The sequence below is a fragment of the Emydura macquarii genome, unplaced genomic scaffold (assembly GCF_026122565.2).
Source record: "Emydura macquarii macquarii isolate MOO-44397 ecotype Brisbane River unplaced genomic scaffold, CSIRO-AGI_Emac_v2 contig_1045, whole genome shotgun sequence".
In the NCBI taxonomy this organism is placed as follows: Eukaryota; Metazoa; Chordata; order Testudines; family Chelidae; genus Emydura; species Emydura macquarii.
In genome coordinates this window covers 6,975,025-6,989,507 of record NW_027131182.1, presented here as the reverse complement: position 1 = coordinate 6,989,507, position 14,483 = coordinate 6,975,025, and the positions used below count along the sequence as shown (strand labels likewise).

At 38.4% G+C, this 14,483-nt stretch overlaps 1 protein-coding gene across 4 annotated transcripts in view; it reads right to left on the bottom strand.

The window, feature by feature from the left end:
* DCC (DCC netrin 1 receptor) overlaps positions 1 to 14,483 on the bottom strand; it is a 653,315-nt gene that overhangs the window by 184,896 nt on the left and 453,936 nt on the right. For all 4 annotated transcript variants that reach the window (XM_067545413.1, XM_067545412.1, XM_067545415.1 and 1 more), the window contains 2 exons: positions 13,160 to 13,316; positions 1,302 to 1,456 (listed from right to left, as the gene is read on the bottom strand). In XM_067545413.1, the coding sequence (XP_067401514.1) occupies positions 1,302 to 1,456; positions 13,160 to 13,316 (312 nt within the window). The remainder of the gene's footprint in view (positions 1 to 1,301; positions 1,457 to 13,159; positions 13,317 to 14,483) is intronic.

Sequence of the window (14,483 nt, the reverse complement as noted above, 5' to 3'; positions counted from 1 at the left end):
TAAACTGCCTATGTGGGACAAGTGGCAACCCTGACATATTTTAGAATTGTCTGAACTAAAGAAAGTTTATCTTCCCTCATACATGTGTGCAAATAATTACAACTGAAGTAAACAAAGAAGAAAGGTCAAAGGGCCTGCAAGGAAGCTCCAAAATGTACTGAAGATTAATAAAAATGTTTCCAATTAAATACAGAGTAATATAAAATATTTCTAATTAGCCAAAAATAGATTAAACAGCTAGAGCCACTGGAAATTTTTCCATGCCCTTCAATAGGACTAGTATTTGTCCCAGTATACAAAGTATGAGAAATATTATGGGTGTGTGTGTGAGACACACAATACAAAGTCAATAGACCAACTAACAATATATTATAGAGTTCACTATTCTGGAAATACATTGTAGGAACATGTCTGTGCTCCGCTGGAGCGGAGGGTCCATATTTCGGGATCTCAGTGACGAGGAAGAGACAGACAAGGAAGTACCCATGCAGCAGTTTATTCACACAGCACTTAAGTTACAGATTTCAGGCTGCTGCTAAGCTGTTAGCTGTTAGGAGTACAATTCAGGCAGTCAGGCACTTACCAGCACGAGGGTGGGGAGGCCCCATTCTCCATCCTATAAGCTAGTTGCAACCAGGGAACTGACCTGCCCGGGGCATCTGCTAGCGCCTCGACGGATCCATGGAGAGCCTCAACAGGGAGGGTCCTAGGAACTCCTAATATACTCCTCTTTCCTTAAGCCTTACAATAAACTTTACCCAGCAACAGGTGACGTGTATCTCAACCCAAATTGGGATTGGGCCTTAACACTTGTTTTTCATTAGTTTATTGGCCATTAGCTAAGGGCTTTTTACAATAAGGTGATGTCAGTTATTTATCACTAAAGTTGCTAATTTTGCTGCTGAAGCGGCTAATTTTCTACTGACCCTATGGTCAGCTGGCTTCTATATTCATCTCAAGGATATTTCCAGACCCAGAGACAGTTCCTCTTATCCCTTACAAGTCTGGCTCTTGAGAGGCCTAACTCTTGCTCATAAGCCTGCTGCCACTTCTAAGGCCTAGCTCTTGCCATACTAAGCTGACCTCACGTTACAATATTCTTCCGCTCCTTACAATATCTTATATTACATTGAAAATAGAGGGAAGATTATTTTCACTATCCATACAGACTCTGCTAACACTATTTACAGAATTATTCGTAAATCTTACAGTAATAAAGCAAGATAGATGCAGAGATGCTGCAGAAGTAGATCATTATTAACCCTGTCTAAAATGGAAACACCATAATGCTGCATACTTACATTCAGGCTGTGTGGCAACCTTGATGGACTGCGAGCTCTCTCCTGGTCCCCATTCATTGTATGCCACAATTCGGAACGTGTAGGTCTCCTCTGGTTTCAGATTTCCCACTGTAAGCTGAAGTGTCTCAGACTGTGTTGTGTTCTGCGCTCGTTCCCTAAGTAAAAATATTAGCACACAAAAATAACTTTAAAATTAAATGTGAAGTTTTAAATTTAAAAAGAAATTTTAAATTAACCTTCTAAGCAATATTTATTTAATAATATCTAGAAAACTATCAAAATATTCCTAACTCCTTTAATTCTGACTTTGGGGTTATGTGTCTTTAGAGTTTCTTTTAGTTGCCTGAAGCATTATGTTACAAATTAATTCATGCTATGGGGCCCAAGATAAATGCTGCTAAGGACTACAAGAAAGTCAGAGACTTTCTATTATAAGCACTTCATAATCAACACAATCTTCTGGTTCCTTTTCTGTCTTAGTACAATAGGAAATTGAAACTGATGGGAAACAAATAGCTTTTCAATAAACAGAGACATCTGTGATCTTGACAGTGAGATGCATACTGGATCATAAACATTGGGCTAATGACAGAAAAATAGGTTCTGATTGTTCCACAAATCAAGCTTTGTCAGTGCTGCTAACAGATGTGCTTTCCTGATGATTATGGGGATAAAAGTATAACACCACCCAACTAACAGAGCTCTGTTCAGTATTGTCAGTTACTGTAGCTAATGCATAAATATCACACAGAGCTGAAGTATATTCATCCGATTGATTCTGTCTCCATTACAAAGGTCTGAAATGAAAACAGATTTGTAAAGTTTGTGCTATGCCCCATTTAGTTCTTTGAGCATCTTCGCAAAAATATCGAGGTGGTGTTCTCATAGACGAGGAAGTTAGACAGCTTCTGATTCATGTGTGCAACTCCCATGGCTGTCAACAGCAGTGGAGCACACAGATCAAGGGCAATATAGTACCAAAAGTATCTGGGAGTGGGGCCCGTTTATGAAGTGAATAAGGATTTTAGCTTCAGTCCCCTAAGATAAAGCTATGACTGGTCCTGTGCATGTACCCAGAGTTGAGATACAGACTACAATAAGTCCTCCTTCCTTCACATGTGTTCTCAGATTCCAGCTATGTTATTGATCCTGGCTTCTAAGCACACAATCACTAAAGGTGTATCTGTTGGTGGCACTGGACTCCCTAAACAGGTTAGGATGAAGCCATAGTTTCATTTCCTTCCCTACTGACCAGTAGACAGAAGCCAGGAGAACATGATTCACCTAGTGAAAGGAACTGCTGTGGCCATGGTTGTGCATGCACACCCTGCATTCTCAGAGGCATTGGGAATATTTCTGGGCCAATGCCACTGGGCGCTGCAACTGGGGCAATGTTCCTCCATAGTTTACTACGTTAGACTGTGGCTTAAAAGCTACAGTAGAGCCATATGTGTTAAACTGAGGGATCGAGTCTTCTGACTCTGAGAAGGCTTAATAGGTTTAAACTTGGTGTTTGGGCTCCCTGAAATCTCACCTTCACAGATTCAGAGCTTCCAAGGCTAGAAGGAACCATTGTGATCATCTAGTCTGACCCCTTTTATGGCCCAGGCCATAGAACATCTCCAAAATAATTTCTAGAGCAGATCTTTTAGAAAAACATCCAATTTTGATTTAAAAATTATCACTGATGGAAAATCCACCATTATCCTTGGTAAATTGTTCCAAAGGTTAATTACCCACAATCAAAAATGTGTACCTTATATACAATCTGAATTTGTCTAGCTTCAACTTCCAGCCACTGAATTGTGTTATGCTTTTCTCTGATAGACTGAAAAGCTCCTTATTAAATATTTGTTACCCATGTAGATATTTACAGACTATAATGAAGTCACTCCTTAACCTTCTTTTTGTTATGCTTACTGAGCTCTTTGAGTCTATCACTATAAGGCAAAATAAAAAAATGACCCCCAAATCTTTTTCAGACTCACTGCTTCCCAAGATAGAGTCCCCCCATCCTGAAAGTATGGTGTACATTCTTTGTTCCTAGATGTATACTTTTACACTTAGTCGTATTAAAACACAGATTGTTTGCTTGTGCCCAGTTTACCAAGTGATCCAGACTGCTGTCATCTGTAAACTTTATCAGTGAGGACTTGATGTTTTCTTCTATCTTTTCAGGATTCTGCCAACACTAATTCCTAACCACCAGGCTATAGAGTCAGTCTCTCTCTCTCTAGATTAAGACACTTAGGGGACCAAAGTTCAAGTCCCTGCTCTGAATCTGGGTCTTCCACGTCATAGGTGAGTGCCCTAACCCTGAGTTATTGGCTATTTTGAGGTGTGGTGGGCTCTCTCTCTGATTTTTCAGGAAAAAAATTGAAAGGTCTTGGTTTCATTCTGATGCAAAATGAGACAAAATGCCTAAATGTCTAAATTTTTCACAAAACGGAATTCATGTTTTCTGGCCAGCCCTAAAAGCTACAGACAGAGTCATTAACATGTGATTATCCAGGAAATAACTTTGAACAACAAATAAGGATTTAAGTTTGAGATAATCACCATCAGTTTGTGCACTGTCTCAAAGAGAAAAGGAGGGGAAATCATTTTTATAATGGATTCATTACAGATGATTTGCCCAACTCTATTCGTTTGCTAGAATATCTGCTGAAAGCTAACAGTAAAAGGAGCACAATTCAAGTTGAAGAAATGTTTCATTTAAAAATATGAATTAACTGTTTCAGATATGTCAAACTAGTTTTTAGTATTGCTGCAATTCTATATGCTGCAATACATACAGCAAAGAGAACAATGCCTTTGTCCCTTTGGAAAATGTTTCGTTATAGTTAAATCTGTAAGACTATGGATGGTCTTCTTGGAGAAATGATGGAGTCTGCCATTGCTCCAGTAATTTGAAAATGGATTGGACAAAGCACTGGTGAATATAGTTTGGAAGCAATCCAACAACGTCCTACATAGGAGATAGTGGTGACTTCATAGGTCTCTACTAATGGTTAAAGCAGCTTAAAAGCAACAGGTGGATTTCCTGCCACATCAGTCGAGGAGGAAAGGGAGCTGTGTAGGAGTGCTGCTTCCCAAAATGGAAAGAGGATGGGAGCTCTCCCTATGCTTTTAGGGGAGGAATAGAGCTGTGCTTGGCCAACCCAAATGCTTTTAATCCCTGGTCTCTTCCATTTCTAATTTCTATTATTCACACCATACAAGTGATGGAATCCAGAACATTCCAAGCTATTCCCTTCTTTTGTGAAATGGATCCTGTTGAAATCAAACCCAAAATAAGCCATATTCCAGACTCATTGGCCCTCTGCTGAAGTCAGTGAGGTAACAAAGGATTCATGCCAATGCAGAATCTAGCCCATAACAACCTTTACATTAATTCTTTGGAATGAGGGAATTCACAACAGTAAGAAATAAAGACAAAAAAAATAATTTTGGTGAGCTATGGGATTGTCATAGATATTGTATTGCTATTGCCTACTAGAGGCACTTTTTGTTAATATAAATAAGTAACAACAGTGGCCCTTCAAACCACAAAATGGTGGAAAGGAAGTGGTGAAAGAAAAACAGCGAGGAAGCAAAAATGGGAAATTTCATTCACCTTAACCTCAAAAAAGTGAAACTTCTCTTAAGTGCAATAGATTCTCTAGAACTTTTGATGTTTGCATTTGCTTTTATATATCTGTTCATCTTCCTCTGGGGCAATGCCACCTGCAGTGATGTCCACACACATTAGGGATGATATGCAGCCTCCAGCACTTCTGCAGCAAATCTATTCCAAGTAATAAGCAAAGGAAATACCTAAATTTTCTTTCCCTGTTGTGTAGCTGTCCAGTCAAGGAACTGAATAGTCTATATTGCCTTTGAGTATCATTATTTCCCCTAAATGTATCAAATCTATACTTTAGGCTCATAGAACCAGAATCTCCACAGCTTTTTATCTTGTGTAGTCTGTGTAAAGCGGGTGTAAAATGATACCTACTGTGTGAATAGAAAATGCTGACATGCTAGCATTTTGCCATCTGCAAAATAAAGAAGAATCAGGCCTATTGGACACAGACATGGGGGTATTCATAACGGGTTTGCTCCTCTGATCTACATTTCAGGAAGTACATCTTAATCCATTCAGAATTAGATATGTCAGAAGAAGCACTCAATAAGCAGATAGTAATTATGGCTGGGACTTTCAAAGACACTTCAGAGATTTAGGTACTCATCTTCCATCGAATTTCAGTTAGATTTGGGTGCCTAAATCACTGCCTAAGGTGTTCCTGTCCCTGGCTATCTTGCTCTATACTAACCAATACTTCCCTCTTTATATACCAGAAAAGATGGACAGTATTATATTAGAGTAGGTTCCATTACTTGTCTAACTCCTATTTTGTGGGTTTTCTAACTGTCATATTGAAGATGTCTTCCAAATAAAATATTAGAAACCTGACATCTGAATCTAGAAATGTTCTTTTTGCAATTGCAATGCAGAATCGTCCTATATGCCTTATATCTCAGATTAATGGCCTGAGACTAGCTGATGTATTGTTTTACAACATCTAAGGAGTTTTTTCTAAGTTTCTCCCACTTTATTTTAATACAGCACTGCAAGTTCTCCTAACTTCAGAAAATAGGAAATGTACTATAGCAAAAATAAATGTTCCAAACTTGACTGAGTAAGGACTGAGTAATAACCAAGCCAGGACCTCAGGATTCAACTCAGGAGAAAATAAAGAAAGAAGATCTGAGATTCATAAAGTCCACTAAGGACTTAATGACTGCTTTCAAGTTTACGTGAGAGGCAACCTGATACTACAGTTATGGGTAATAATATAAAGCCATAAAATAGATAGATAGTCAAAAATGGGGGGTTTTAAATTATGCTTTGAAATCCTAAATCCTTATTTAGGACCTACATAAGTGATTTGATTTTTTAAATGAGAAGGTTTAGGACACTAGGCGAGGACTTGGGAGACCTAGGTTCAGGTATCTGCTCTGTAACAGCCTTCCTGTGTGACCTTGGGCAAGTCACTTAGTTTTTCTCTGCCTCAATTCTTCATATATAAAATGGGGATAATAGCACCACTCTAACTCATAGGGCAGTTGTGAGGATAAATACATTGAAAATTGTGAGGGGCCATATAAAGTACCATAGATAATGCTGAAGATCCTGCAGTTCCCACTGAAATCGAGTACCCTGAACTTTAGACATCCATTTTTTAAAATCTTGGCCACAACATTCATGTGTAAACTAAACGACAGCTTCTAATGTGATTCACCTATTTATAATATGGATCCTACAACATGTAATTTCCAAAAGTGAATGTAAATCATCTTATGTAAGTGTATCAGGGTGTTAATAATGTAATTACATTGTTTCCATACAGCTCTTAGGTGAGCAACAAATGCTTTTACAATGTATCAAACACCTAATTAATTGTTTCAAGGTGGAAGAGTCATGTTAATTTTCCTTGCTGTGAAATTAATATTATTAATTTAATAAGGTTTTGGCATCTTATGTTCTTTTGTTACTTCCTATGAAATAACAAAAAGACCTGGATTATAAAAAGAAATAATAAAACAAACATCAACAGTGCATCTGGGAATAATTTTTGAAAACTTTAAGATGAAAATCTTTCTGGGAGATATGTGTTAGTCAAACACAAATTTTGGGGCTCAGTACAGGGGTAGCTGAGTGAAATTCTATAGCCTGTACTACACAGGTTAGACTAGATGATCTAATGGCCTTTCTGTCTTTAAGATTTTGCACCTGTTACGTTGTGACCAAAAAGAAAAAACAAATGAGTGCCTTGGTCCTTTATAATATAGGACCTGATCCTTCATATATGGACCTTTATGTCAAAGGGAGTCCTATTGTCTCCAAAAGGACCAATCTCTTTGTAAGACCAGGGTCTTAATTTCATTTACCGGGGAAAATATTATGATTTACTAATAGCAACTAAGAAGAAAGATGGGCAGAAACCAAAATCCCAGATCCAAATGAATTCGAAATTCAAAGGGTTAGAACCTAAACATGGACTTTGGACTAGAATATCTTGCCATGTAAATATAGTATTCCTCTTTTTATTGTTCACTGAAAAGACAGAATTCCATGAATACTGTGCATGGCTAACTAGACATATTCTGAGGTGATATTTGAACTGAATGTCATTTTTCTCAAAATAACATGCACTAGATCATGAACAAATTGCCAAAAGTAAATAATAGGTCTGTCTTTCCGGTGACTAATGTAAAACCACATAAAGATCAAATGCCTGCATGAATCAATGCCCACATTGTCCAGGGTCAGACTGACAAAGACAGAGATGGGAGCGGGGGCAGGAGATTAAAGATGAAAAGAACAGTGAATGCAAACAAATGACCAGAGAGCAAAGCTGCATGTTTAAATCAGATCAGGAAGGAGAACCAGATAAAATGAAGTCCAATATGACAGCAGGTTTTAAAAATAGTTCAGGTTGAATCATGCCAACAGCCCCAGAATTTGGGGGAATATGTGACATCTGAACCAGGAGGTGGATTTGAATATTGAATTTGACTCCCTATTATTATGAGTGAATTTTCACAGGAAAAAAACATGCTACACAATGCACAGGACAAGCAGAAACTTGCTCAGAAGAGCTTACCATCTATATAATATGCCAAACCTAAAACCTGAATTAAAACGCCCCTGAGCTTTGGGGAATTAAAAAGCTGGATCTGGATCCAGTTTTTGCATCTTGAGCCTAGTACTAATTTTAAAACTTTTGAATAAATTTTTCAAAAGCTCTTAAGTCCCATTGACTTTCAATGAAACGTATTAGTAGTTATTATTTGCATTATTGTAGCACATAGGAGCCCCAGTCACAGAGCAGGCCCTATACAAGCTGCTCACAATCTAGGTAGGCTTGTAAGTGTCTAAGTCACTTTTGTAAATGGGATATACATGTCTACATGGGAAAGTTTTATAGATTACATATCACTGCACCAGTATAATTGCCTGTGTGAACATTCTTATTCAGGTATAAAGTACCTTTTTTTTTTTAAGCTTATGTCACTTGGGAAGAGGTTTAAACTAAACCATAAAAGCCACTCTTATGCCATAATATACTTGTATAACAATATCCATTTAAATTTAAAACTAGTTTTCACAGAAAAAAGCTTTCCCATATAGACAAGGCTTCAGCCTCCTAAGTCACTCTAGCACTATTGAAAATTTTACCCTTAGTTTAAAAATGTGACATGATATTTTAATGGAAAAGACAAACATTCGCATCCACTAACAGATATTTATCCTTACTTATGGTCACCTGTTACTTTGAATCATGTTTATTTTTTCTTTTAAATAATTCTTTCCTATGTCAATAGATAGTTTGAAAATAAAATATCTTTTAAACTAAGCTATTTTCTCATGCAGATATTCCTTTGGATGCAGGTGGGTTTTTTGTGGTTTTTTATTTATTTATTTTTGAACAGCTTTACGTTAGTTTTATCATGCTTATAAAGAAAAAAAAACCCTGCCCTTTATCTTTAAGTGCTTTCCTTATCAGTAAGCAAAACCATTTCAGTGTTTGGAACCCTGAAGCGTGCGTACCCAAGTGTGAAGATTAAAGAGCAGGACATCAAAAGTACAGGAAAGGTGAGGGTACAGTGATAAATGCCTTCACTTCCAAAGGGGCTTCTCTTTGGAAGTGTTGAATCAAAGGAGCCTTCTTCTTCGAATTATAGCCCCACTCTAAACAAACTTCTCCCTCTTCTCCCCTTTAGATGTTTTTGGTGTCTGGTAAGGAAAGACATCCTTGAAAGGAGTCCAGCTTGTTTTCAACAATCCACTGTTCCTATTAGCTCAAATTCAAAGTTTCACCTGGCTCTTTGGCATCTAATGTAATGACAGCATGTAATGCAGCAGAGCTGATGCGGAAGGTTTAAAATTTCCTTATCGGAAAATTGGAGTAGCCATGAAGCAATGGCCTCAACCTAGAAAGTGTACAATCTGTGGAGACTTGGTTCTCAATACGGTTTGAGATGGATGGATGACTATCACCCAGTAGTTACTGTGCAGCTATAGATTGGCTCTGAAGATGTTTGATAGTATGGTCTAAAGGTATGGTCTAGACTCTCTTAAGTCATTTATGCATCTCTGGACCCTGTCCAGTTGTCAAGTCTGAATGGTCGAGAGGGGTTGAGTACCCTCCCTCAAAATACCTCAGGGTTGAAATGGACTGGGTAATTGGTGAGAGAGAGAGATGGCGTGAGACAAGCCATAAGGGGCATCTCTTCCAAGAGCTAAGCCCTCTTCCTCCACCCCCCCACCCCCCGTTAGGACTCATCTTTAAGCTGGTAGGGGCCCCTCATTGAGAAAAGCCTCTGGATGGCAATCCTACCTCCACCTCCTCGTGGTGAGAGTCAGTAACTGGTGTGCATCACCATGCGAATTGTGGAGGGTAACTCTCCCATTTTGGGGGAGAGTTGGGGTGGACGATCACATCAAAATCTGCCCCCCTGGTAAGGATAGCCTCCCCCTGGCAAGGGATAGATTCCCCCTGTGAAGGGTTACATCTCTTAATTATGGAGAAATCTATTTTAGATATTCATAGCAAATTGGTGCTGGACCAGGTTAACGATGTCCCGCTGCTGGTTTTGATGCCCCAGCTAGCAGTGTTATATATGTTTGGGGAATACTTCAGGTCGCGGGACCTCTCCATGAGGAAGTAATGTGTGAATGGATGACTCACAAAGAGGATGCACGTGATCTCCCTATTGGAGATGATAGTGTTTCAGAGGAACAAGGCTGGACAAGTGAGGGCCAGATGATGGATGTTGATCTAACATTTTTACTGATGGTTTTTTACTAATTACCAGTACTGTCAATCATCAAGCGAAATTATTGTTATTCTCAAACACTGGGAAGTGCTCCTTACTCTAGAATTACAGTAATTTGCCTGACAATTTCTTTGCATGCCTGAGGTTAATGTCACATCCACTACTTTTATAAAGAGAAAAATAGCTCTTTGGTAAAAACAAGTATAAACAATAAATGTCTCAGTAGTCCATGCAAGCACTTAAAGGAAAATTACATTCATTTTGTTCACCCTCACAGTCTGAAAGTTCAGAAGACCACAGGCACTTCTCTCCATGGCTAAACTGTTAAATATATATATTTTAAAGAAAGTTTTTAATTACAACTGGCATTTTTAAGCTAAGTGATGGAGGCAGCCACCTTGCTAAAAAAGATTATTATTTTTTTAATATTGGAAGCATAAGAATCCTCTTCAAGAGAGTGTTAACAATTTCCATATCTAGTTTAGAGCTAGATTCTAATACCCTCACATTGCATAACACCTTACTTTGTGAGTAGTCCTACTGAAATTAAATGGAAGAAAATACTCAGCAAGTGTAAGGGAATTAGAGGCTGCCTTTAATATATAGATATAGATATCTTGCAATCCTAAAAAAATAACAACAAATTTAAATGTTGAAGTATTCTTTTGACTGTTAAGCTGTTACTGGCCATTGTTGAAAACAGGATACTGGGCTAGACAGACCACTGCTCTGATTAAGTATGGCGATTCCTAGGCTAGCATTAAAGCAGATGAAAAATAATTGTAATAATGCTTCACACTGTTAGCATCCCTTCCATCCACAAATCCCAAATTGTTTTACAAACATCAGTGCTGAAAGTTTCCATGTGCAGTATGGGTGATATTATTATCCCTGGTTTATAGTTGAGGAAATTGAAGCAAAGACATTAATATCCATATTTTCAAGAATGTCCATTTATTTAGGTGCATCAATTTTTGGATGCCCAACTTGAAACAACTAATGGATTAATCCTGTAAGGTGCTGAGCATGTGCTGATCCAAGTGGAATTTTAAGGACAGTCAGCTCCTCACACAGTGCTTAGCCTGTTCTAGCTATCTTAGTTACTTATATATCCCCAAGTATCTGAGTGCCTTAGAACCTTTAATATATTATCCTCACAAAACAAGGTCCTAGAGAAGTCTGTACCAGACCTATGAATAAAACCCAACAACCCTGGCTCCTAGGCCTGTGCTTTCAACATAAACCCATCACTCCACAGGGCTCCCACAAATGACATCATGTTTCAAGAAGATGGCTGCCTCCAGCACTAGTCTCCGAAATGCCAACTTAATTAAAGAGCTTCTTTGAAAAAAGAATAAGTTTTCACACTTTAATCATAAAAAGAAGTGCTTTAGGCACTGTGTACTTGCAGGCTGTTCTGCTGCATGAAATGGGTGCAGTTTTCCATTTAAGAGAGGGGTTTGACCCTTGCTGTAAGAATGACTGTCGTAACTATAGGTTTCTGATGGTTCTGGGCGGTGTATAGCAAAGTTTTTCTTAAAAATCCCTATATATTATTATAGCATCATAAAATAAATCATACCACACTGTAGATCAAGGGCCTAATCCTGAAGTTTTTGCACATGCTAATCTTCAAAAGGGGAGTTTATCTTTTGGTAAGACTGTATTAATTATTACTAGTAGTATTACTGTAGCGCCTACGAGCCCTAGTCTTGGATCAGGACCCCATTGCACAAACGCAGAACAAAAAGACGTTCCCTGCTCCAAGAGACTTACAATCTTAGTGTAGGACAAGAGACAACAGATCGATACAGACAGACAGAAGAGTACAAGTAAACAATGAGAAAATGGGACTGGGCCCTTCATAGCTAAGCTCATACTTCACTGTGGATCCGACATAGGTTATAGACCCAAAAGAACAAGGCTAAACCTAAAAACCTCTCTGCAAATGGCTGCTCCACCTCATTAAATGGGATCAAAATGTTGTGGGGAAAGGTTTTTGGGGAAAATAACTATACAAAATGGCCATGAAGTTCCAAGTTTATTAGTTCTCAATGACTCCATTGCAAATACATTTACTTCTCAAATCAAGATAGGTTTTTTTCTATCTCACCCTGAGAAGCTGTGTTCTTTCTGGCTCCTACAAGAGTACCAGTAACCCCTGCACAGTTGAGGTGCATTACAAGTGCAATTAAGGTGAAAGTTACATGCAATAAACTCCTGCTGGATTACTGATAATGTGAAGGAAAGGAAAAATCCAGCTTAACTCTCAGATCCCCAGGCTGATTTTGCCAGTTAGGAAAACAAAACAAAAACAAACTGAAAACATCTTTTTCGTGAGTATACTGAGCACACCGGAATCATGTGAGCACAGACAAGGCCCTACGATGCCATTATTACAGAATAACTTTTCAATGTACAACTATAAGTACTTATGAAACAGAAGCATAGCATAGTGCAAGCTCCCATATACAACCCTGCTGTAAACAGCTCAGTTCTCACCCGTAATACTTGAACCATTCCTGCACCCATTCTTTTTACTTCATTTTATACCACTGCTGAATTAGACATTGTCTTTGTGCTGGAGCCATCCTCATTTATCGATTAAGAAAAGCTCACCTAATTTACTTTCACTTTTGATTTTTACAGAACTTGAACCTATATCTCCAGAGCAGAATGAAAAATAAATGTGCTAAGCTATTAGTCATATACTAGGCAAGTAATTTGGATGATAAAATTGTTACAAGTAAATTAGGATTGCATAAACTTCAATCAATAGACTACTATTCTAGCCACAAAGGTGCTCTGATATCAAGGTAATAAGCATGGTATATCAACTTAGATCAATTACAATAGATAGATTGTCATGGGAAATGTTTCTGTCTTCATGCTGGGTTTTATTGTGAAGTACTGTATGCAAAATGTAAGAATAGTTTGTGAGCCACTACTAAAAAACTTGCAGAGCTTTAGGAACATGAACAACCTGATAATACCAGTAGGATGCTGAAGTTATCTTAGTGACTGGCACCTACCTGTTGACACTTTCCCTGGAGAAGTAGACAGTGTATGCCAGGATATTCCCTTTAGTTTCTGCAGGTGGGCGCCAGCTGAGACGGACAAATCGACTGGAGACCAAAACAGGGACCACATCTCGGGGAGCAGAGGGGAGGACACTGGAACTTGGGGTAGCTGAAGGGGAAGGAGAGGAATCAGTCAGAGAGGTTGGTGGAACAAGGGTTTCAGGGCTGGTGGGAAGCACTGTAGTTGGCACAACTGCTGTGTTAGAAAACAAAGGGCCAAGGTGAAATGGAAGTGTGTGAATAAAATGAATGGGGGAAGAGGGGAAAAGAGAAAACTGACAGTAAAATCACCCTTTAAAATAAAACATTCTGAACAAGAAACAATCTGTAAAATTCAACAGCAAGAAGCATAGGCCTCACTATGTTAGATGGCTACTGTCCTAATAATAGTCTGGACTTCTCTCTCAGATGTTTGATCACAAAAACTCAAAAACTGTACTGCTCATGCACAAATGTTTAATTATCTGACACACAAATAATTTTTAACAAGTCTTAAGGATCCATGTTCTACGGTAACCATGCTTATTGGACTGGAAAAGGCAGAAACTACGTACTCTCCTATGAATTACTTAGTGGATGATTGCACCCAAGTTCAACACAATAGAAAGCAGAATGGAAACTCTGACTTCAATTTTCATGAACATCCATGTGAGCATCTGGTTTTGAGTTTTTAAAAAGTCTTAAACACACCAGGTACACAAACAGTAAAATTAGTAAATGGCTAGGTCAAGAATTCAGATTGTGAAATGTACAAAAGTGTGTGTTGGACACAAAGTGTTTGCCCTACAGGATGTAGTTCCAGCCACATACTGTTTTAGCATGTCAACTCCATAAGCAGTATCCACAACCATCTTTCTTCCTTTGTGGCCTAATATGAAGTCCAAAGCTTAATCTCACAGACCAGTTGTTGTTACCACGACCACAGTTTCCTTACCTGTTGTCATGGAGAAGCACAACCATTCATAGTATATCAGCATATTCTTATAACTCTTTTGAATGGTCCACTTTTTTGCTCAGGTGTCCAAAGGGTGGTACACCCTAAGGGAGTGATTGTTTATGGAGGATGCCAACATGGTGAGAAAATCCCCCTGTTCAGTAGTGCTAGGGCTGGAGTTTTCCTCTGGGCATTTATTATTGGTTTTGGTTTGTTGTGTTGTTATTTTAAATAATATCAAATGCCCACAGAGTAACGCATGGGCACCTTTTATGTTTTCATAAACTTAAATAAGAAGAAAAAATAAGTTAGCTCACCATATTGTAGTACAAAATAAGTAGA